Here is a 25,178-nt window from a genome sequence, read left to right on the forward strand (position 1 = left end):
CAGCAGATTTCCTATGTTTTCAATGTAAAACTTGTTAAGAATTACGAATTTTGAAATAACGTATATTTCAGAATAACGCACATATTTTATTTTTACTTCTATAACCTAGAAACATCAGTATAATGAATTGGTCTAAAATTAACAGCGCCGCAGTTCACAACTCTCGCGTGAACCAAAAAAAAAAAAAAAAAAAAAAAAAAGGGCCATGGCTCGGCTGTACCCATCATCATCAGCATATCTGGTACTAGCTCCTAGCGCCCCCACAAAGCTGTGATTTATTACGCAGTAGCGAGCAGGCCTAGCTGCCTTCCTTTTTTCCTGTGTTGGGTGCCATTCTACGGTCGGCCGTTCGTGCCATTCTCGCGTGCGGGACGTTACTTTTCTTTTTTTTCTCGGATTATCTTATTGCCAAGTTTGTGCAAAACCTGATGGTGATTGCAGCACGCTCCGTCACATGGTCGCGTCCCCGCCGCCGTCCCGACCGACTCTCTGTGTGGCGATAGCGGCGGCTGTGTGCGGGCGGGCGTCGTAGTGCTTATACGTGTGGGGTGCACGTGGTGTGTGTGCAACGCCTGTGGCGTTTTGCTTTCTCGTCGTACAATAGCAGATCCGGGACTGGATGAGTTTCTGCATGCAGATGATGATGTGGAAACGTCCGAAATCCTCCCTGACGAGGAATCGTGGAAAATGTGCGAGCGGCGGGCAACGACAGCGATGACGACGACGACACTGCAGATCAGCCTCTCCAAGTAGTGTCCTCACAGGAGGCCCTGCATATGATTTATTCCCTCCGGGACTTCGTTTTTTTCAAGGGGCCTTCCACTTGAGCACGTCGAACAATTAGATGCTCTCGAGACCAATGTTGGTAAGCTTTCTGTGAAGCAAGCGAAGCTCACGGACTATGGTTTTTTTTGTTAAGTAGTGGACAACTTTTTTTCTGCTTGATTAAAATTTTTGAACCTTATGCTGACTGCATTTTTTGGCAAACCCGGTTATAACAATTATTGGTTATAACAATGACATTTTCTTGGCACTTGAGTATTGTTATAAGTGGGCTCGACTGTATACCTTACAGTAGAATGGGCGCTTATATGCTGCTGCCGTGATCAACCTCCCCACTGTCCTCGCCATGATGGGGACGGGGACAGTCCTTTGCGCCATTTGTCGGCGAACCCCGACGTAACAGGCCTCTATTGAGGAGGCAATGGTTATGCTCATTGTCGTTGTCTAGTCTTCGTTCTGCCATTTTATGTGCTGTGTCTATGTCTCGTTATTGCCCTTTCATTCTGTTCGTGTTACTTGTTTTGTTTCACCGTCAATCATTCTCTTGGTGCCGCATCGCGATGGGCGGTATGCAAGCTATACAGCTGCCTTTCAGCTGAAAGCTATTGAGTATGCGGTACAGTATGGCAACCGTGCTGCCAGCAGGCACTTTGGCATAATAGACTTCTGCGTACTTTTCTGGAGACGGCAGCATGAGAACCGGAAGACAACAAACAAGACGCACCACGTTCCGTTCTCCAAAAAGTGAAAAGTTTCCTGGCCTTGAAACGCAACTCCTGAGTACATCAAGGCTCTACGGACTTGGATCAAGACTGATCGAGAGTAGGACTATATGGTCTGCTGTAAACGTTACACCACGAAAAGCGGGGAGTGATGATGAGGCTGCACATGGCAAACACTGCTTCAGCAGTTCGTGCTTTTGGCAACCCTGTACTTTTATAACAAAGGTAGGATATGCATTAAAGTAATGTTTTGCTTATATTTTCAGTAGCTGGCCTAAGAATACTCATTCACACCTATTTAAACTTGCTTTTAGGGCTCCAAAACATTTGCTTGAAAATTTTCCCTGCATAATTATTGCACCCCCTAACTTTGCATCGATTTTCCGTGAAAAAAAAAAAAAAATGCAAGCATTATGCGAGTAAATACGATATATTCAGTCAGTACACAGGATTATTTAAACAATCTAAAGATCTAAAATATATATTTTGTGCACTATTATATAATAAACCAGCATTAGGAGCTATAAATCTCCACATACTAAATAAAAATTTCATAACTTTCTCACAAATAAAAAAAAAAAAATTCTTGTGCGAGGCACTTCTGGCAACTCTTACAGTACAATGCCAAGGATGGACAGAGACTGTCTATGACAACGCCTAATCCACTTCCATGCTGGTGGCAATGAGCTGTTGAGAACAACCCGTTATGGTTACTCACCGCTTGGGCAAGGACAAGGATATGGCCTCGGACACCGCCATTGCAGTCAGGGTCTTTGTGGCATTGGACACCGCAGTGGTCATGGCAGTGTCCCCAATGGTCTCCGCCACTGCCTGAAGCACAACACGGGGAAAAAATCAATTTTTAAAAACTAATTCCAAACACGAAATTAAACCAGCTTTGAATTTGAAGCACAAAATAGCCGCGCTATGGCATGCCAGGAATGACCAGCCCATGTTCGAGTTTAGGTTTGACCATCAATTGTAACTGGGAATGTGAGAACGTAAAATTTTCGGTGCTAAGCGAATATTAAATAAAAACAAGGCGAAAATCAAATTGAATATTTTTGCATTATTTTGAATATATTTAATGATTTCAAATCTTTGCACAGGCAACTCAAACTAAAAAGAAACATTTTTCCACAAAGTGCAGCTATGAAAAGAAAAGAATATTGCAAATAAATCTCATTTTTACCCAGCAGATCTACTTACTAGTACATCTGTAAGGCTCCAGAGATTAAATATGGGAAAGGCAATAATCTAGTAGCAATAGCATTAAACTTTGCTCTATAGGATAGTACCTTCTGTACAATTCTTAACAGCTGACTGGTTCATGCTGGTCTAGGAACTTAATATCCCATAGTAACTAATAAGGGAAGGAGGATCATGTATAGTAGCAAAAGCAATAAACTTTACTCTATAGGAAAATACCTTCCTTACAACATTTAACAACCAATTGGTTTATGTTGATCTACGGGAAATGTCCCAAAGCGACTCAAGCTATAAGGGTGATCATGGAAGACAGTTGGGCTAGCTGGTGTATACAGTCGAACCCGGATATATCGAACTCGAAGGGGATCGCGAAATAGTTCGATATATCGATAATTCGATATGCAGAAATCGGCTTGTGATGGCACTTACAATGCAAAAAAACGATACCGTATTTGTCGCGTAATCAACCCACTCCCATAATGAACCCACCCTCCACTTTTGCACCCGAGAATTTGAAAAAAAAAAAAAAGTGTTAAGGCCAGCTCGCTCACATGCAAGCGATTGAGCGATCTCAGCGATGAGCGGCAGCGACAGAGCGAAAAATTTCCAACTTGTTGGAACTGCGTCCCTCTCGCCGCTCGAGCCACCGCGCTCGAGCCACCGCGGCAGCTCATAAAAAGGTTTCTCTGTCGCCGCGGCAGAAATCGCGAGCGTTTTTGCTTGCATGTGGATGGCGCGCTTCACTCCGTTTCGGTCGTCTCAACCACAGCTCATTTCTTGGCAGCGTGCCAAGATGCTGCGCAGCGATAACGTCGCGGCGTGTTTATCTTTTGATAGCTCCTGTGGTGGCGGGGAGCGAACTTGGCAGAGTGTCCGTGATGGCTTGATTGCACAAGCCTGGTTCGACTTATCACGCCGCACTTGGGGCGGGCGTAGTCCACTTCCGCAAAATCACTGGAAAGTGTGATAGCTAAATGCTGTTTGAAGCGAAAAATGCTAAAAACCAGTGTCATGATCGCAGCTGACCGCGTGCTTTCGTTGATTCATACATGCAAGGATAAACGACTCCTCCCGCAAAACAAAACAAAACAAAAAAACACTTCTTAACGTTCACAGCCGACATATCTTACACTACGCCGCGCGTACAGCACAGCGATAAGAATGGACAACTCTTGCAAAAAAAAAAAAAAAAATAGAGAGAGAGAGAGATTTGACGCTTTTTAACGTCCGCAGGTGCCATAGCCACGTCAGTCGCCGCACGCAGAGGGTTCCCAACACACGCTGGAGAAAGCGTCCGACGTTCTGTCTGAAAATGGGCTGAGCTGGCTTGGCGCATGCGTAGCGTGTGCTACTGCGAACGAAGGCCGGGAGAAGGAAGGAGAGAGATAGCTTGGTAAAAGAATGCTTCGCTCTATCGCGTTTTTCCCCTCTCATTCCCACCGGTTCTCTCTGGTTCATTCACGCATATGGCTTGCAAACGTCACGTGTTAGCACGTGGGAAACGATAACCGCAGATGCGCGCGCCTTTGGGGAATGAGCGCGACGCTGCCCTAGTGCAGCCGTCGCCGAACTGTCCCCTCTCATTCCTTCCGCGCGTGGCTTGAAAACGTCACGCGGCAAACGGCTGAGGGTGATGCGATCATCTTTGGGGAAGGCACACTTTCCAGTGCGTGGTGCGGAGTTCGATATATCGAACGACCGGTGAAACTGAGTTCGATATATGACGCGGCTTTCCTATACCTTTACATGGGGTTTTCAAGGGGATATTCCGTGAGTTCGATATAACCAAAATTCGATATATCCGGGTTCGATATATCCAGGTTCGACAGTATTCGTTAATGACTGCTTGCTGTCCCGTCAGTACCTTTTGTCGCTGTCCTTTGTGTTTTTCCACGCTAGTTGCAATGTCGCAGTCATTAACGAAGCTATGAGGGATGCCATGGTGGAGAGCTCAAGAAATTTCGACCACCTGGGGTTCTTTAACGTGCACCAACATTGCATAGCACGCGAGCCCCTTGCTTTTCACCTGCATTGAAAGAGGGCCACGCTGACCGCGATTACATCCATGTCCTTGCGTTCAGCAGTCCAGCGTCCTAACCATTAGGTCAACGTCAAATAAAGTTAGTTGAGAGTCAGCGCTCGTCCTGTGTCATCCTTTCTTCAGTCCCCATGTTTTCCGCACTGTTCGATTCCCGTATATTATATGCTTCTTGCTGCAACAAACCACTAGCACAGATACGAGGGCACAGAAAGCTTAGAACCGCCGTGGTGCCCATGGAACCCAAGGAAGCTGGATCAAATCCAAGCCATGGTAGCCAGTTTTTTATGGGAAGACAAGCAAGGCATCCGTGTGCTGTGCGATGTCAGTGCACGTTAAAGAATTTCAAGTGGTCGATATTTCCGGAGTCCTCCACTGCGGCATCCCTCATAGCCTGAGTCACCTTGAGTCATTAAATCCCATAAACCAGATCAAACCAGACCCAACCTAACCAAAAAAATAGGCAAGACAGGCATAGGATGATCACCATGGTCACATCGGCATGTAAGGCTACGAAAGGTGTCAGCTGCAGACGAATGCTGTGAGATCAGCTACAACGCTTGTTAAATTATTTAACTGTGACAACCAGAGTAGCGGGTGCATTTATAAGGCGAATGCATCAATTCTACAAGATTTCCAATCATATGACGCGTGGACAATATGACGATTGTGCTTGGTCCTCTGAAAGTCATATCATCAAGTTTATACCCACTCTGTTCACTAGCCTTTGAAAATCACAGGTACAAGCAGTCACTGCAGCCGGGCTGCTCTATTACTAAGCAAAGAAAATTGCAGAAGAAAGCTGCAGTGAAGTTTTACTGTAGGTGCCTCTGTACACAGATCTCAATTCTGTTAATGTTATGTTATGTGTTATGCCCTATGTACAGAGTTTTCTTGTTTCCTTCACCACATACGCACTCACCCTTCCCATACCTGCAAGCGTGGAGGAAAAAAAATAGAATGGCTAACCCCAGAAACTATCTGGAATAAGAAAAATAAAATAAAGCATCCAATTACCTTCAGCCTGTTGTAGCACTCGTTGATGAAGCGATGATGAAGGGACACAACATCCTGTAAAAGTACACCCAAAGGGCACTGTCACCACAACTGCACCAGTCCAAAAGAGCATGCATATTTGAAGCAAATCGATCGGAACAACAAAGCTTGCTAGATTTTGTAAGATGACCCGCTGCTACTCCTGCAGCCATCACAAGCACTCATCAGTGACAGCATATAACTGATGAGGTATCCCATGTGTAAGGATATTCCATATACCGCACCACCGGTTCCTTAACAACCATGGCATACGAAGTTTGAAAAACCAACAAAAACTTCTGTGACTGAAATTTCTTTTTCTTCCGAAAAACAACAAGCTATCAATAAGTCTGGACCCATACACAAAACCACTAGCCATGCGAGAAACACAATATTGTCATGCCCAGTCGCAAACCCCTTACCACACCAAAACTAACATCTTCAAATTTTCTTTTTTTTTTCCCGAACAATGATCGAGCAGAATCAACCTTCATTAAATTTACTAATAAGCTCTGATGCCATTACTAGTCTTTTATGAGTGTTTTTGTTGTGTCTGAGATTTTATCACAATGTCTTTTCTGCATCTTATTTCTCATATTTATGTTTAATTCCATACGTGTGTATCCGTGTTTGTTTGTTTTTTGTTCGTGTGCAAAATGTTAATCCTGTTTATTTTCATGTTGAACTGCTCCTCCTGCCTGGGCCTAATGCCACACAGAGGGCCCGGAATGGCAGCAACGATGAAAACAAGTGAGGAAATGGAACTCCTAACATATCCAATGTAAGTGCTCCATCAACGTTAACTATCCTCGTTTAAAGCACATAAGAGCAGACTGAGAATCGACGCAGTAATAGCATCTTAATTTTTGTACTTCGCAACTCAGATATGATACTCATAAGGTGCTGCTACTAAAATAAGACTTTGTTACTGTGTTTTACTGTAGGTTAATATTGTTGGTGCAGTGTTTTAAAAAAAAATAAAAAGAGAGAACTTCAAGGCTAGGGCACAGCCCTTGCTTCAGAGGGAGACACTATTCAGCTCACACCCTCAACATTCCTGCATGGCTCCATATGCATATTAGACTGTCACCTCGTGGTATGAAGTAAAACCTTGTTGATACAGTTTTTTAAAAATGCAAGAAAAAAGAAGGTCCAGGTCCCAGATGAAGACAAGTCCACTTGTCGAAACTTTAGCTCATCTGTGAACTGAGGCGTACCCCATTTACTCTTGTTCAGTTCTTTTTCATACCAAGAAAAAAGAAGGTATTATTCGGAAATATGTATCATCAAAACTGCCTGATTTTGAAAAAGATAAACCAGCACACCAGTTACAAAGACATTAGAATTGAAACTTTCACTGCATAAAATTACAAATTAGCATTCATAGACAATAAGAATGAACAGCTCCTTCCTTTTTTCTAAATTCTCATAGAATTCAGTCCATATTTGCATTATAAATGAATCTTTGCACACCCCCAACCCTTTATGCTCATCATCTTCCTGGCTTGCTAAGCGTCCACATGTACTTAAATAAAAACTCGTTAATTCGAACATCAATAATTTGAATTTTTGGATAATTCAAACTACATTACTTGGTCCGGCCAAGCTCCATAGAGGTCTATGTACAAAAAAGCCCGTCAATTCAAATGCAACTCGATTTCTCTATGGATAATTCGAACTACGCACCGCCACGTCTGGGCAGTTTGGCGCAGAGCATATGGCAAAAAAAAAAAAAAAAAAAAAAAGACCTCGGCAAAAGAGCGGCACAGTTAGAGGCTATGCACGTTCAAAACAAGGACAGAAGACGAAGATTAAAAAAAACAAACAAATGCAAAGCCATGGAATAGTGGGTATGACGCCATGACCGGCGCAGCGGCTCCGGAGGGTAGGGATTGGCAGCCGCAGTGCCTGCTCTCTCTTCCGCGCCACCTTCGAAACTCTCAACTATATATAGTCATTAATTTGAGCCCCGTTAATTCTGAAATATAGATAAGCCACCCAGCCAACGCCCATGAAAGGCTGACTTCGAATGGGCGCTACAGGTTATGCGGGGAAACCCTTTTTTCTTTTTCTTTTTTTTTTGCGAGAGTAGTCTATCCTTCCACCTATCAGCCATCAACAACAGCACGTGGATCGTTCTTTCAAAAGGTGTTTGCTGCTATCACGCGTTCCAATAATTGAGTGGCAGTAGACAGCGCCCGCCCAAATCGCCCATGGCATGATAAAGCGCACATACTGAAAATGAGGCTTGCACAACCGGACAAGCGCTGGCACTCTGCCTAGTTCGCTTCCTCCCCTCTGTTAGAGCTAAAGTCAAAAGGTAAACACAGGGTAATGTTATCAGTGCCCAACATCTTGGCGAATTCTTCTTCTTTTTTTTTTAGAGCGCAGCTCTTTGGTGCTCCTTCCTGGGTTTTGGGCGTTGTGCCTCATAACCAGCTCCTTTCACTCCCACCTTCCTTCCTTCCCTTACAGCCCAATTCAGGTGTCCACAGAAAAAAGTGTGACAGATACTGAGCCTTTCCATTCTTGACAACCAATTATGAAAGGCACGCTTCAGAGCTCAAGTGGACTTTCACTCCCACCTTCCTTCCTTTCCTTATGGCTGATTCACGTGTCCACAGAAAAAAGTGTGACAGATACTGAGCCTTTCCATTCTTGACAACCAATTATGAAAGGCACGCTTCAGAGCTCAAGTGGACTTTCACTCCCACCTTCCTTCCTTTCCTTATGGCTGATTCACGTGTCCACAGAAAGAAGTGTGACAGATACTGCGACTTTCCATTCCTGTGAACCAATTATGAAAGGCACGAGTGACCACACATGGTACACACAGCAAAGATAATAATTCATGAATAATGAATTATTTTTATTAATTCACATTCATTTTAATAAACACCAAACTGCAGGGTAACATGTGCAGTAACCGAGAATTCACACACTCACAGAGAAAAGCATGGGCCCATGCGCTGCCTCCCGCGACCTCCCACTAACTTAATTGCTCTCTTCATTTCTCTGACCCCAAACCTTCCTTCATGACAGTCATAAGGCATAAGTTGTTAAGAGCGACATCAGCTTAAGACATTCAACTCCCATCTTGAATAAATTGATTTTCTCAAGCCTCCAAGTTACATATCCAAATTAAAGCATCAAAATTTTTGCACACTAAATGTCCAGGGCACAGGTTATCAAAACAATTCTTATCTAGAGGCAGGTCTACTGCCCTTATCTCAGTCTAGCACACAGCACTTCTTTCTAAAAAAATGCCCCTTGAAGCAGCATAAACATCACAATCAGACGATAAACTAAAAACATGAAAGTACACTCTATTCTAGCAAGCAAAGGATGGGCAGAAATAGTAAAATGCACAGTAACTGAATGGCACACACAGTGGCCCACCTTTTTGAGCCTTGGGGAGAGGTACTTGTAGGAGAGGTCCAAGATGAAGTCAATGGCCATCTCGGCTATGTCTTCCTCGGGAGCAGCCAACGATATCTGCCACAGGAAGTCAATGCCCGTCAGCTCCAGCTTCTCCACCACCTGCAAGAGCACCACCAAAGAAGAGCAGAAAAAAACCATGAAAAGGGCACGCTCTTATAAAAAGCAGGGAAATACAAATGGCCGACTTAATCGTCACAGAAACACCTTGGAACAACTCAAACATTAGCAAAGAAATAAAAAAAAAAACGTTCATAATGATGCAAAGTAGTAGTAGAATGTATTTAATACGTCTGACCTTTTATTTCCTGCAGCATTGTTTGCCTTATGCCATCAGCCCACTGCTGCACTACATTCACAATAAGATAACATTTCACAAGTCCAGCCAAGATGAAGCAACTCAAAAGCCACACAACCTGCTCCATGAAATTTCACAAGAGATTCCAGCCAAAAACAATCCTAATACTTGTGGGCTTTGGCCCTACAGTTTCATTCACGTGTGAACACCGTGATGATGAAAGTAGAAGGTGGTAACAACCGAGATTTATTTCGAAAAGCATAGATTATATAGCGAAGAGAACAGGGGGTGGCACATAGACAGCGATAATGCTCCGTCACCAACCGTCGGAAGATAGTCACGTCAGTGAGTAAAATATCTGCTAATGAATGAAGTTGCGGTGAAAAGTGTAACAATAATGGAAGATGAAGTGGAAATGCAATAGCAATAAAATCTATCAAACGTAAAAAGTAAAAAGCGAGGTGTAGAGGGCCTTGGTGAGAACAGAACATACTAAAACGCACTAAAACCGAATGGCAGAAGCAACTGAAGGTGCTTAAAAGAGGGTAAAATCTTAAAAAAAAAGAAAAAAAAAAAAAGAACGAAAACGAACTTTACGAGGTGTAAAGGGCCTACAGGTAAAAAAACAATTAAAACTGATGAAAGGTCTTAATACAGCAAAGAGACAGGCGATAAACAATAAAACGCTAAGAAAGGATTAGAGAACCTTCACAACGCATGCCCGGAGGCACTCAAGAATTTCAATTCTTTCTCCTATAAACAGATTGATGGTGTGCTAATACAGTGGTCCTTGGCACGACGGTCTTTGATGGCTTCGATTATCTCCCTAGACGTACAATCTCGTCCTTTACCGATAATCGAACATTTATCTAATATAGGAGCGCAAGATTTCTTTTCACATTTTTTGCAGTGATTGGCTATATTCCCAGAAAATACAGTGTTGCCAACGTTATTGTTATGCTCTTGCAGCCTGATATTTATACATCTACTTGTTTGACCGATGTATTGCCTCCCGCAGGACAGGGGCACAGAATAGAAAACACCGAGGGCACAAGAAACCCAGGGATTGCTGCGCGTCTGCCCACAGCCACGGTGAACAGGTTGGTTGTTGACTCTCCTATACAGAGCGAGGCAAGCTTTAATTCACCATGCAAAACCAACTAGCCCACCAACTCGCTCTCATATGATGAAAGTGCCTGTGGCACACTAAGAAATGCTATTTTTCCATCCCCAAAACAATCAGTCATGAAGGTGGACAACCTTAAAAATCATAGCAATGCCAGCGATTAGATGCAGCTGTACAGGGTCGTCTACTTCTAGCTAAAACATGACCATTGCTTTAAGAGCGCCACTGCTGCTGACCTGGTAGCGTAATGAATCTAAGTGGCAGGTCATGCGAAGCGCCACCGCCGCGTCTCTCTACACTTGCATCGCTTTGCTTCAATATGCGCCTGCGTCGGATGCAATAATTTGTTTAAAACAGTAAACCTGTTATAGCTAGATTGTACATCATGCGATGCTGGTTTCGCAAATATTATACTTGTGCAGGCAGAGCAGCTTAAAGGGAGATATAGGGCAGTAGTCACACAATTGGAAAGTTAAGTAAGAAATCGGGAGTGTCCACGGTGATTTAGGAGGGTTGGCAGGTGTGTATTATGCATGGTGGGCAATGAGCATTTTGTACCACCACTTGGCACATTTGGCGCTGCATTTTCCGCTGCATTGTTAAAAGCCCAGTGTTCTTCCGCTTTCGCTATGAGTTGTCTCTCCCCAGCAGTGACTGGCTACTCACAGCCCCTAGGGACTGACAGTAGAACGGGGTTCCAACATACTAAAGAAGTGAGTACAGTCGAACCTCGTTATAACGATGTAGTACGGTGCGTGAAAATTGCTTCGTTATATCCGATATTTGATACAAAAGTGGCGTCCCAATTCCTGTAAATAAGTCTGTTAATAAAACGAAACAAAATGGGCAACACAAATGGACAACACAACACAATATGGACAACACAAAGGTGCGAAAACGCACAATTTTTTTATTAAAAGCTTGGTATAAGCATGAAATCTTGCTTTTCGTTCCATGTTGGAATGCAACAATGAATACTAAGAAGGGATGTTACCTCTGCGCACAATTTGCCCGACGGAGCCAATGGACTCTGTGAGCGTAGCAAGAAAACTGCTTCGTTATAACCAATCTAGCGTCAAATTTCGGAATTTTTCTTTCGTTATACAGAAAGAACTCCCATAGAAATAAACCACAGACCAACCAATCTTTGATTTTAGTTCGTTTTATTCGATAATTTGCTATATCCGTGTTCATTATAGCGAGGTTCGACTGTATAACAGAGAAAGGCGAGCTAATTGGTGGTTGGTATTAAAATGCATCTTACGACCACACAAAAGGACAACAGGAAAAGAATCTTGTAGCTGCTTCAACTGCGCTTAATTAACTACTGTGGTTTCTGCCACTGTTGACACTGGCAATGATGATGAGCATTTGACAAGAAACAAGAGGCTCACCAGAAAACCGGGTCGTTTCTTGAGTTTGTTCTCATGGATGTTGACATGCTCAAAGTAGGTCTTGAAGCATGAGAATGCTGAAACAGTAAACAGACAATTGATAAAAATCACTTGGCAGTCATGAGCTCACAGTGCAAATGACCAAGCATTAGCTGGCATGTGACAGCACACAAATAAAGACAACTGACTCAAGAGTCTGCTCCAAATTCAGCAGGCGCTTGGTGGTGCTAAGCGGGAGGTGATCCGATGAACTGAAGTAGTTGTCACTGACCAAAGTCAAGCACAAAATTATGCCTCAAAAAAGTTAATTTTCATCCGATTATCATGTCTGGCTCGAAGAATTTCCACCGCACACTAGACTACAACTACCAAGTGAGAGATACTGGGCTCATACATTGGAGCCGCACTTTTAATGGTGGCTGCAAGGCAATGGGCATAGACGAGCGACATAAACGATGCAAAACTGAGGTATAAGCTAAGAGCAGTTCAAAATGTAAATTGCTGATGCTCCGGAGCATGCCCACTTTTGTTACAGAGGGAAGGCTAACAATAAGGGTTGCCCTGCCATGGTGGTGCACTGGTTAGGGCGCTGGAGTGCTGTGCAATGATATGGTATCAAATACCAGCCGCGGCGGCTGCTTTTCGATGGAGGCGAAAAGCAAGATGCCCACATGCTGCGCAATGTCAATGCCCGCTAAAAACCCTAGGCTGTCAAAATCTCTGGAGCCTTTCACTATGGAAGCTCTCATAGCCTGAGTCGCTTTGGGACATTAAACCCCATAAACTAAGCTAAACTAAACTAAACTTTCTCCCTGGGGATCCTTTCCGCAAACTATGCACCAAGTGGGCCACCTAGGTGCCTATTAACACATAATGGAGATATTCTTGGCAGAAGCAGAGACCAACCTTTGGAGGTGACCTGAGAGGGATCCATCTTGAGCAACTTGTGCTGAAACATTAGTGACTGCGTCTCTGACTCCAGGTCCTGAAGGCACTTTTCATACCACTCAAAGCACATCTGCAAGTGTCAAAAAGAAGCAGCAGTATAACCCTTATTTAACCAGGAAGCCACAAGAAATTTGGCCAATTCAAATGACAACTAGACAGCTCAAATTAGTTCAAAATTTGTACAAATGAAGGGCAGTGTTAGAACTCCACCACAACAAAGTTACTTGAACTATTAAAAATATTTTCCTATAATAATCGTTCGTAATGCCATGACTCCAAAGATGCTGTCTAGAAATTAAATGGCTCTTAACTAAACATACAGCATTGGTTTATAAAAACAAAATACTCAGGAATACCTTCTATCCTGTTTTTATCATGTTTTTACATGATAATTTCGTTTTCTAATTTTCATATTTTATCTACTGCATCTAGCTGAAGTGCTTACACAATGCTACATGGCTATCAACACAACGCGAAAAACTTTGCTTGGACACGAAGTCATCTTCCACGACCTCAGCACCATCTAGGCACCAATGGTTAAGAATAGATGTTCAGAGAAAAAAACCACCTACCGCACCACTACTAATTCAAATGCGATAATGATCACGTACAGAAAGACATAACATTCGCATGATGGCTGTGGCCAAACTTTGCCCCTGCGTCATGTCTCTGTGCCACGCTGACATGATTGACTGCATGGACATGATATCACCACAAAAGCAGACATGCCTTTCCCAACATCTATCGCTCGGTATATTTTGAGAAAGTCAGCATGAGGTGCTAGGTACAAGCTGTGATCTGGGAGTGGTCGCGTGATCACACTCCTGTGCGGTGGCATCCTCTGCAGGGTGCTGGGTGACTGGATATACAGTTGAATCCCTTTATAAAGGACATGCACTGGGGAGAAATTTTGTGTCTTATATAAGAAGTCCCTTATAAGCAGGGTACCATGTTTACATTTTCTAACCAGACTTCATTTCGGCGTAGGCATCCTACAGCTAAAATACGCAAAAAAGAAGGCTACATCATGTCACAAAAGCGTTATTATAGCTTTCATTTACATATTGCATTTCCTTGGTGCTCCACCACACTGACTACACCTTGCAACTTTCTTACATTTATTTACTGCTGAAATACAGTCGAACCCAAATATATCGAACTCGAAGGAGATCGCGAAATAGTTCAATATATCGATAATTCGATATACAGAAATCGGCTTGTGACGGCACTTACGATGCGAAAAAACGATACCGTATTTGTCGCGTAATCAACCCACACCGTTTATCTTTTGATAGCTCCTGCGGTGGCGGGGAGCGAACTTGGCAGAGTGCCCGTGATGGCTTGATTGCACAGTCAGTTCAGTTCAGGTGTTCAGTCGTGTCCGACTCTTCGTGACCCTATGGACCATGTCACGTCACGCTTTCCGGTCTCTCACTATCTTCTTAACATCACATAGCTTCATCTGCAATGCCTCGAGAATACCATCTAACCATCGCGTTCGCTGCCTACCCCTTCTCCGGCGACCCTCAACCTTTCCCAACATCAAATCTTTCTCCAGCGACTCCTCTCTTCTCATCAGATGACCAAAGTAGCTGAGCTTTAACTTTAGAATTTGACCCTCAACGAGCAATCAGGGTTTATGGTCGACAATATCGACTGATTTGATCTTCTGGCAGTCCAAAGAACTCTTAAGAGTCTTCGCCAGCACCACAATTCAAACGCGTCAATTCTTCGGCGGTCAGCCTTTTTCACAGTCCAACTCTCGCATCCATACATCACAACTGGAAAGACCATAGCACGGGTTATACGGATCTTGGTTGGCAGACTAATGTCTCTGCTCTTTACTAGGCGGTCAAGGCTAACCATTGCTCTCTTTCCCAGAAGCAGGCGTCTCCTAATTTCATGGCTGCAGTCTCCTTCCGAGGTAATCTTGGCGCCCAAGAACAGAAAATCTGTCACAGCTTCCACTTCTTGTCCATTGATGCTCCAGGACTTGATAGGGCAAGACGCCATGATCTTCGTCTTTTTAATGTTCAGTTTAAGCCCAAACTTCTCACTCTCTTCTTGTACGCGCATCAGAAGTCTCTTGAGTTCCACTTCACTTTCTGCCATTAAAGTGGTATCATCCGCATATCTAAGGTTGTTGATACGTTTTCCAGCAATCTTCACTCCAGCTGAAGACTCGTCCAGACCGGCCTTTCTCATGACGCACTCTGCATATAGGTTAAATAGGCAGGGCGACAGTATGCAGCCTTGCCTCACCCCTTTCTCAATCGGAAACCAATCAGTAAGACCATGCCCAGTTCTGACTGTGGCCTCTTGCCCTTCATAAAGGTTCCTGAGGAGACAGATGAGGTGAATTGGAACTCCCATCTCTTGGAGAGCTTGCCACAATCTGCTGTGATCTACGCAGTCAAACGCTTTCGCATAATCAATAAAGCAGAAGTAAATGGGTTTCTGGAACTCTCTTGCTTTTTCCATGATCCAGCGAAGGTTGGCAATTTGGTCTCTAGTTCCTCTGCCCTTGCGAAACCCAGCTTGCACGTCCGGAAGCTCCCGATCCACATACTGCTGCAGCCTACCTTGCAGGATTTTTAACATCACCTTGCTAGCATGCGAAATAAGCGCGATCGTGAGGTAGTTGGAACAATCTTTGGCACTGCCTTTCTTTGGAATAGGGATGTAAACTGACCTCCTCCAATCCTGTGGCCACTGCAGGGTTGTCCAAATCTTTTGACACAATGTATGCAGTGTGTTAACAGCGTCGTGGTTGAGGTTTTGAAGCAACTCAGCTGGAATACCATCAATTCCGCTAGCTTTGTTCTTAGCAAGGCTGGCTAAGGCCCATTCAACTTCACTCTTCAGGATGCCCGGCTCGAGACCAGTAATCACAACCGTCCTATGTTGGGTTTGCACATCCGGGTCCTTCTTGTACAGTTCTTCTGTGTATTCCTGCCACCTCTTCTTTATCTCTGAGGCTTCAGTGAGGTCCTTGCCTCGTTTGTCCTTTACCACGCCCAGCTTAGCACAGAAGCTTCCTTTGATATCTTTGATTGTCTTATACAGAGCTCTTGTGTTCCTTAATTGGCTGTTGTCCTCAACTGCTTGACACTGTATGTTCAGGAAGGCATTCTTATCTCTCCTTGCTATTTTCTGAAAATCCGCATTGAGAACCTTGTATCTTTCTCTTTCCCCCATACCTTTTGCCATCCTCCTTTCCTCAGCTATTTGCAAAGCCTCTTCAGATAACCAGTTTGCTTTTTTGCATTTCTTTTGCTTTGGAACTACCTTAGTAGCAACCTGGTTCAATTTATCACGCCGCGCTTGGGGTAGGCGTAGTCCACTGCCACAAAATCATTGGAGAGTGTGATAGCTGCAAATGCTGTTTGAAGCGAAAAATGCTAAAAGCCGGTGTCATGATCACAGCTGACCGCGTGCTTTCGTTCATTCATATATGCAAGAATAAATGACTCCCGCAAAAAAAAAAAAAAAAAAGGAAAAAAAAACTGCTACTTCTTAACATCCGCAGCCGCCATATCTTACGCTACGCCTCGCGTACAACACAACAATAAGAATGGACGACTCTCGCGAAACAAAAACACAAAACAAAAAAAAGGATATCTGCCGCTTTCTCAGGCGCCATAGCCACGTCAGCTGCCGTAAGCAGAGGGTCCACAACACACGGTGGAGAAAGCATCTGACGTTCTGTCTGAAAATGGGCTGAGCTGGCTTAGCACATGCGTAGCACGTGCTACTGCGAACGAAGGCCGGGAGCGAGGAAGGAGAGAGATAGCTCGGCAAAAGAATGGGCACACCCTTGCGTTTCGCTCTATGCGGTTTCTCCCCTCTCGTTCCCACCGGTTCTCTCTGGTTCATTCCCGCACATGGCTTGCAAACTTCACGTGCTGGCGCGCGGGAAACGATAACCGCAGATGCGCGCTGCCCTAGACCAGCCGTCACCAAACTGTCCCCTCTCATTCCTTCCATGCGTGGCTTGAAAACCTCATGGGGCAAACGGCCGAGGGTGATGCAATCGTCTTTGGGGAAGGCACACTTTCGAGTGCGTGGTGCGGAGTTTAATATATCAAACAACAGGTGAGATTGAGTTCAATATATGACACGGCTTTCCTATACTTTTACATGGGATTTTCAAGGGGATATTCCGTGAGTTCGATATAACCAAAATTCTATATATCCGAGTTCGATATATCCGGGTTTGACTGCAGTTATAAATCTTGGTCTGCTTCACGGCTGCATTGATGCTGTTCAACACAGCCTCTTCCAGCTTGAAATCAGACCAAGAGCCTCATGGCAACTGGGCCAAAGCTGCATATGTTGGCAAACAGCGTACCCAGCGATTGCAAAGTGCGATTGTGACATGACGTGACACCACAACTAGCAATTTGCAACTAAGTTATGTGTCTGGTAACACTATAAGAACTCAAGTCAACAAAGCGCCACAAAATCATAAAAGCAACGAAAACTGCAAAACATCACCAGCAGAAATATCACTGTGAAATTTATGCTTGTTCGAGCAAGGATAAGAGCGGCTGTGAGTAACAACCCAGCGAATGTCGCTACTCAGACGAAAAATAAATGAAAAGCAAACGAGGCATTTCTGGTAGAAGTTAAAATTGGTTGAATAGAAAACATAGCAGTTTATTTGTCCTCGCCAGAGCAGAACCACTTCTGTTTTTATGTCATTTGCTTTGGTCTTGCTTTGGTGTGTCTCGCATTCTAGGAGCAATGACTTGTTTATGTCAGCAGCACTAGCCGAGTACTTTCTTTGCATTTACCAGACAGATTTGTCGCTCATACTGAAATGCAACGTAATACACAACTGTAGCTGCTACTGAACCTGGCAATGGATGGTGCCGCATCTAACGTTAAAATGCCTGTTACAAGCAAAACTGAGTGCCAAACTTTGAGGCTAATTGTCTTTTATAGCCAATTGTCTTCTACATGCAATGTCTTTTAAAAAAAAGAGGTTCAATTAATAAAAGTCATAGGGCGGCCAACCATTTGGGTAATGGTCTCTCTTGTATAATTGTCTGTTACACCCATGTCTCTTATAACGGGGTTCAGCTGTATAGTGGAACAGCCTGCTGCAAGTAATCGAAGGATGGTCAGCCCTAAAATTGCGAGGGTAGAAGGGACGGTTGAGTCATGGACAGACTTGAGTGTTCCTGAAACCTGAAATGCGCTCTGAGGAAGGAGCCCAAGGAGATCATAGGAACCACTGTGGCAACCCGAGCTGCAAACAAGTCTGAAGCTGCAGCCCACCTCTCGGTCTGCGCTGCATGCATCGGGGTTGGTGACCAGCGTGTCCCAGATCTCCTTAGCCCGATGCCAGGCCAGATACTGGGAGCCGTCCTTGAGCAGAAACTGCAGGAAGTCTAGGTGCGCCATGACGTGCTGCCAGAGAGAAAAGCAGAAGCACACATGTTTCATCAAGCTACAAGTGTCGCATGTTTGAGCAGCACATCTGAGCATTATTTATTTAGTTTTTTCAAAACATGCCAAAAGGTCATTGTTATACAGACATTACACAAGGGACAGAAATAGGCATTGCTGAATGGCTGCCATATCAGAAAAGTGTTTGTGTGAGACAACCTAAAAAAAAGTAATACACAATTAACAAGTCAAAACAACCACCAAAAAAGAAAACAATGACATGCATAATATACCTCGAGAGTTTTTAAAAACAACAAGTTAAAGACTTCAGTCATACAGTTACTCTGAATAAGGGAAGTGCAATCTCGCTCTTCTTCGCAACTTTGCTGAGCAAGTGTGCTACCTGCTTAATCTAATTTGCATGATGAAACATGCACCTTTGGCAGAAGTCGAAGTCTCGCTCCACCTGCAATGGTGCGGGGAGGTCTGCAATCATGCTCTCAGTTTTAGCACATAGCGCATGTCCCTGTCCTCCCGAGATGCGATCAGCAGTTCTGCAGTTTGTGGCTCCCTCTGATAACTTCCCAACATTTCTTTCTCACCCAATGAGTGCATTTCAACTGTAACAGTGCTTTGCAACAAGATGCGGCCATAGGCAAAGCAGCAAGCAGCTCCTGCCTTCAGGAGAACTCGGGCGGCTTACATGTCTTGCACCGTGCCATTGCCTGGCAGGCTATGCTGGGGACAGCTTCCTGTGGCTATGCAGCCAAGGCTGCAGGGGCAACTCTTTCTTCATAGTAGTGAGTTTTAGAATAGGGGGCCTCAAAGTTGAACTTGGGGCGTTGAAATGCGCATGCACAGAACTTAAGGCATGCTTGGGGTTCAAAGGAGCGAACAGTCTACGAGTGCAAGACAAAAATTCGTTTTTTTTTTGTTTTTTTCCCCCTTGTTTATACTGTTGACATTTACAGGAATTTTGTCTTGTGGTGATTGAAGAGAGTTCTACTTAAGTTGAGGACAACCCAGAGGGCTATGGAACGAAAAATGGTAGGGGTAACATTAAGAGATAGGAAGCGTGCAGAGTGTGTCAGAGAAATAACTCAAGTTACCGACATTCTAGTGGAAATTAAGAAGAAGAAATGGGCATGGGCAGGACATGTAGTGCGAAGAGAGGATAACCGATGGTCGCCTAGGGTAACAAACTGGATTCCAAGGGAAGGAAAGCGTAGCAGGGGGCAGCAGAAAGTTAGGTGGGCGGATGGGGTTAAGAAGTTTGCAGGGGTCAAGTGGATGCAGCTAGCACAGATCTGGCTTAATTGGAAAAATATGAATGAGGCCTTCGCCCTGCAGTAGGTATAGTCAGGCTGATGATGATGATTATTGGAATAAAGAGCATTAAATGCAAGGCGGAAGGAAAAACAACGCGTCGATGGCGCCACCATCGACGCGCTGTTTTTCCTTCCGCTTTGCATTTAATGCTCTTTATTCCAATAATCACCATAAGACAAAATTCCTGTAAATGTCAACAGTATAAACAAGGAAAAAAAAAAACAAAAAAGACGAACGTTTGCCTTGCACTCGTAGACTGTTCGCTCCTTAAATGCTTTATTAACGAGCTCCTCATTTCCCTTTAAATTGCCTGCTTAAATGCTTGGGATTCGGGACATTAAACCCCACAAACCAAAAAATCATTTTTCGGAAATAGCGTTTGCCCCAAGCCGCCTTGGGTCACTTGAGTTACAGCAACATGGCGGCATCCGGCCAAGCGGCAGCCACTCACGTCAACACCAATTCTTTGTTACCACTGGTGTCGTGCGTTCACAGCAAACGAAGCTTGTGCTATACCACTGGTGTCGTGCGTTCACAGCAAACGAAGCTTGTGCTATGTCTAATAATGCAAGCGCCACCAAACTTTAGCGATAAAACACACCAAATTTCCTATTGATTCCAGATTTACTGAGCTGTTAGGCTTAGTGAGTTTGCCTCATATCGATGCCATGGAGACCAGACGTCAGAAAGCGTGGAAGGTTCAAATGAGGTTTCCCCGCTCCGCTTGGATTGGCTTGGACGAATTCGTTTTGTCCGAAGAAAACGGCTTATGTCACTGGTAATTTTAAGATAGTTTTGTACAATAATAGCACTTTTTGATGAATAAAATGGCGTTGTTGGCTTTTATACATTTAAATGCTTTTTATAGTTTACTGTCAGTGCGCTGCAATCGACGAATGCAAGCCCGACTCTGCTGCGTCGGGGAAGCCCCTATTCTAAATCTTGAGGTCGGCTTGTACGTTGCGCCTGGGCACGCTATTTTCTTGGGTGGTCCAAGGCTTGGGGCCCCCTATTCTAAATCTGTCTAGTATATTTATGTGAAACAGTTCAGGCACACCTGGCCTCAGTTACGGTCTCGGTTTCAGCTCTGCCTTGACATTCAAGAGGCTTTGAGCCATCAACTGTACACATAAGTGCTCTTCTACATCCCTGAGGGCCAAGTGAATGTAAATTTTGATGTACAGCACACATGACATCCTTTGCTAAAACAAGCACATTGTGAAGGCGTAGTGAGACTGGTAGGGAGATGCAGCAGCCATAGATCCTGTACGCTTTGCAGAGTTCCCTACAGGCAGTGCAGCCATTAGCATATGTACGACATATTGTGTTGTTAAAATGCTCTGTGCTGACACTGCACTCATTAGTATTGCATAATAATGTTGATGTAATACTAACATGAATAATTCTGCAATGGTATAATATTGCAAACCATAATCCACTAAATGTCTGGAGAAACTATAATGTTCCACTGCACAGTGAGCTAGGACATATCGGCTTCGCTGAATAGCCACAGAAAGTTGTCCCCGAGTATTGTTCAGGTGGCGGAAAGTTCGAACTTCTTGTCAGAAACAAAGTTGCTGGCTGACCGAGCTTGGTAAACTGAAGAAGAATAATGTGCCCCTCCCTAATGCTGTGAAAATATGCAATTTCTAACTCATACTACACTTGAACACCTTCACTTCCACTGCAGTGGAAGCTCGTTAATCCAAACTTTGATAATTCGAATTTTTGGAAAATTTAAACTCCACTGCTCGGTCCGGCCAAGCTGGAGCTATGTATAGAAAAGGCTGTTAATTCGAATGCGAGTATAGTTGCCATGAATAATTTGAATTACCACACAGCACATAGCAAAAGGAACTCCCTCGCGATAGGGCGGCACAGTTATGAAGCTGTGCTCCTTTAAAACAAGAAGAAAAGATAAAACCTGGTGAAAACATGGAACAATGGGTAAAATCAAACCACTGTCATGACCGGTGCAGCAGCCAGCTGCACCAGAAAATAGGAGTTGGTGGCAGCACTGCCTGCTCTCTTTTCCGCATGACTTGCAACTAAACGCTCGTTAATTCGACTACTGTTAATATACAAATACAGACATACCAATACTAAGGCTTGCTAAGAGTAAGACAGCACACATCCTGTAAGGCTATGTTACTTGCAAGGGTGAAGGAACGGGCTAGTTGGTAAATAATCTTGGAAAGCAAAACAGTGCTGTGTTGTCGTTCCCTTTCTGTGTCTGTGTTTTGAAGCGTGCTGTTTTGCTTTCCAAAAGGCTATGTTGTCAGACCAACTAGGCCGTGTGAAGGTACAATTAGCATTTAAAGCAATCGTCAAAGTAGCTCTTCTCAGACCTGAACTGCATGTAGCGAAGTTGACAGCACACCTCTGGCATTCGCGCAACAGCAAGTGTGACGAAACACAAATGGCCTCAGATATTAAGCAGACTAACTAGTTTCCGGTTTGGCTTTATGAGCTTCACGCCATTCACGGAAGCCCGCAGTGATGGCGATGCTGGTGGTGAAAAGCTTTTGTCATATCAGTGGCACCAGTCCAGGGAAGGAAACAGTGGCCGGTGACCACACACACGGCCGCTCGATGGAAGCGCACTAGGTGCGGCCTGCTACGTCGCCCGAAATCGGCGGGCGGCGCCTACTTCCAGTCGCCACCACCGCGGCGCCACCATTCGGGGACAGCCGCGCGCGGAGAGCTGCGCCTGGCTGCGCTTTGAGGGAGGCGTCGGCGTGGTAGAAGCCTTTTATTTTAAGGATATAAGAGCTCCGCTTCACACAATTTGGTAACAAGAATTAGTATATACTGTCATGTCTGGTGTGACCATGTCAGCACTTAGTGCTTGCTCGGCAAGGATGTATATTGGGGTGTACCCCGAAAAACTTATAGTGACGCTGGTTCAAGGTCACTCGATTGGAGAGCTCGCATTACCGTGATGTTGCATTCGGATCCAGTTGTTCGTCACATTAAAATGTGACCCGGCTGTTAACAATTCGAAGCTGTTCAGCTGCCATGGTAGCCTAATGCATCACCATTTAATTAACTACGTCGCGAATTCCGTGTGTCATTTTCATACCATTTACTCATTTCTGCATACAGCTTTTATACACAAATTGATGTCAACCTGTTCTAAGCTGCCAGCGCTATCCAATAAAAAAATGTCCTACTATGAGCAACCTCTGTGAAAATGCGACATGTAACCAACCTTTCTATCTCATTATGACAAATTTTACAGTGGAAATATGAAGATGTTTATTAGGTTAAATCTAGATGATAACCTGCAGGATCTTGTACTCAGTTGGAGACCTTAAACTTTGTACGCCAGAACGCTATCCGTCATGGCTTCCAGCATTTTGCATGACCGGACAAAGTAAGCGCGCTTGATAGAGCCGGTCTGCCTCAAGGTGCTACGTATATGCGCCGAAAGTTTTTATTGCTATTTTTATTGGCTGCTCGCAAACCCATACAATTTTGCTGGTTCGTAATTTTCAATGGAAGAACGCGCATCGAGTGTTGCTGTTGTGAAACTCTTAGCTGTGATCACAAGAATGTTCACGCGTCAGAGCGCAACTGCAGCTGAGATTCAGCGAGCAGCTGAGTACGCTTATTTAATGGCCACACATAAAAAAAGGAATAAAATTACCAATCGCAGACGGAAAACCTTTCTTGAGAGAGGTTTATGCCATAGCCATAAACATCGCTCCACTGTTGAGTTGACATTTCCAGCCCAGCTCGCTATCAGTGGGGGCAGCAACTTAACGATATCTTGCATAGCCCCTTAGCATGGGCACGATCATTGTTTTTATAGATTAACTGCAGGTACTCTGTACAGTGAGAAAACAATGATGAAACCAAAAGTTTACACAGCTTGCTACTTCACCGGACCTCTTCAGACTTCATCATCCTGTTAAAATGAAGGTGCTTGTAAGCTGACAAAGCTTGATTACTTCCTTTGCGGGGTACATCAAGCCTCCATTGTCCTTGGCTTTCATTAACCTGTAACTGGTCCAGTTGACTATATTTCCTGCAACAGGCATTTGCTCAACTGACATGTCGCCTCAAAACCATTACCAAATATCGCATAAATTAAGCAACAACCTGGTAGTGATAAAACTTGGGGTTCTTAAGTCTCCTTGAGGAGCCTCGTTAGAGTGTCCGCACTTTGCTATCTGCTTATTCACGTATCCCGTAATTGCTGCCTCTGTCGCATATCATTAGAATGCAGCCTTAAGCCACCGCATTATATGAAATAGCACCCTACACATAGCTATATAAAGCCCCTCTTTACCGAAGCCGTACTAACGTGCCCTATAGGAGTATAGTGTGCCTGACTTGCGATCTAAGGTTCCCGCTTTCAATAATTCCCATTTCACCCTTACATCTTATTGTCTCTCTCTGGTTTGGCAGCTCCTGCCACATTGAGCATGTCATGTGTTCTCATTGCGCCAAAGGTGTCTGGCCATATCACTAACTGAAGTGTCTCTTACCAGAGAGGTTTTTTTCCGACTTTACGCCGACAGAGCGGGCGCCGGATTTTCTGTGGAACGTGGCTCTTCATTTTATTGCATCGGCTCAAACAGTCTCAACCCCTTTACTTGCAAGGCCACTCAGATTTGCGCAGCAAAATTTATAAAAAATTGCATGTTTATATAAAAAAAAGCCTTCGTAGCTTTTTCTGATATGTCCTCGCAACATAACCTGCGAGAAAAGCTTCTGGTGCTACCTCATCGCGTTCATCTGCTTCACAACACATCGCAAAAATCCTAGTTCACTGGCCAGCTCCCTGGGAACTAAATAGGCTCAACAACGTGACGGGAACACAGGAAAAGAGGACGACACAACTAGCGCGGTTGCGTCTTCTTCTCCTGTGTTCCCGTCACGTTGTTTGCACGGTTAACCTATAATTAATCACCAACAAGTCCAACCTGCTGTCCCTTGTAGCAAATTCAATGGCAGCTGATAGGGCATTATGCTTCAGCATCTGGACTTTTTAACCTCAGCGCCGCTTTCATTTCAGAGGAAGCGAGTGCATTTCCACTCATCACTGCTGTCTTTGCCTGAAGCTAGCTCAGCAGATAAAATTAGAGAGTCTCTTAGATGTCTCTTAAGCGTAGGACGGCAAAAGCCTACCCTTCTCCTATCATTTGCCTTTGCCACAGTTCATTTCAAGTCGTCGTTTGATATATTGGTCGTCTCTCAGTCATGGTGAGTCTGCCTGCGTAGTCATTGTAGCCCTTATCACTCATAACTAAGCAGGTTACTCATTTAGAATCAGCAGTGGTCATTACATGTCGTTTCACATATTGGTCATTTCATCATTATTAACCATTATTAGTCATTAGCATTAGTCATTACTCTATCAATGTCTATTTATAACTTTTATTGATTACCTATCACCCTCAATCATTTTCATTCTTAATCTCCCTCCTTGCACGTCCGCTTTTGCGACTGGCACACC

At 44.2% G+C, this 25,178-nt stretch overlaps 1 protein-coding gene across 1 annotated transcript in view; it reads right to left on the reverse strand.

The window, feature by feature from the left end:
• Positions 1 to 25,178, reverse strand: part of LOC146180860 (ubiquitin carboxyl-terminal hydrolase 24-like) — a 205,407-nt gene that overhangs the window by 137,999 nt on the left and 42,230 nt on the right. The window contains exons 17-22 of the mRNA XM_084576188.1: positions 18,275 to 18,406; positions 12,950 to 13,061; positions 12,044 to 12,120; positions 9,187 to 9,327; positions 5,770 to 5,823; positions 2,224 to 2,336 (exon numbers count right to left, since the gene is read on the reverse strand). Of these exons, the coding sequence (XP_084432314.1) occupies positions 2,224 to 2,336; positions 5,770 to 5,823; positions 9,187 to 9,327; positions 12,044 to 12,120; positions 12,950 to 13,061; positions 18,275 to 18,406 (629 nt within the window). The remainder of the gene's footprint in view (positions 1 to 2,223; positions 2,337 to 5,769; positions 5,824 to 9,186; positions 9,328 to 12,043; positions 12,121 to 12,949; positions 13,062 to 18,274; positions 18,407 to 25,178) is intronic.

The sequence above is a fragment of the Amblyomma maculatum genome, chromosome 8, assembly GCF_055883805.1.
Source record: "Amblyomma maculatum isolate TAMU_Amacu chromosome 8, ASM5588380v1, whole genome shotgun sequence".
NCBI lineage: Eukaryota > Metazoa > Arthropoda > Arachnida > Ixodida > Ixodidae > Amblyomma > Amblyomma maculatum.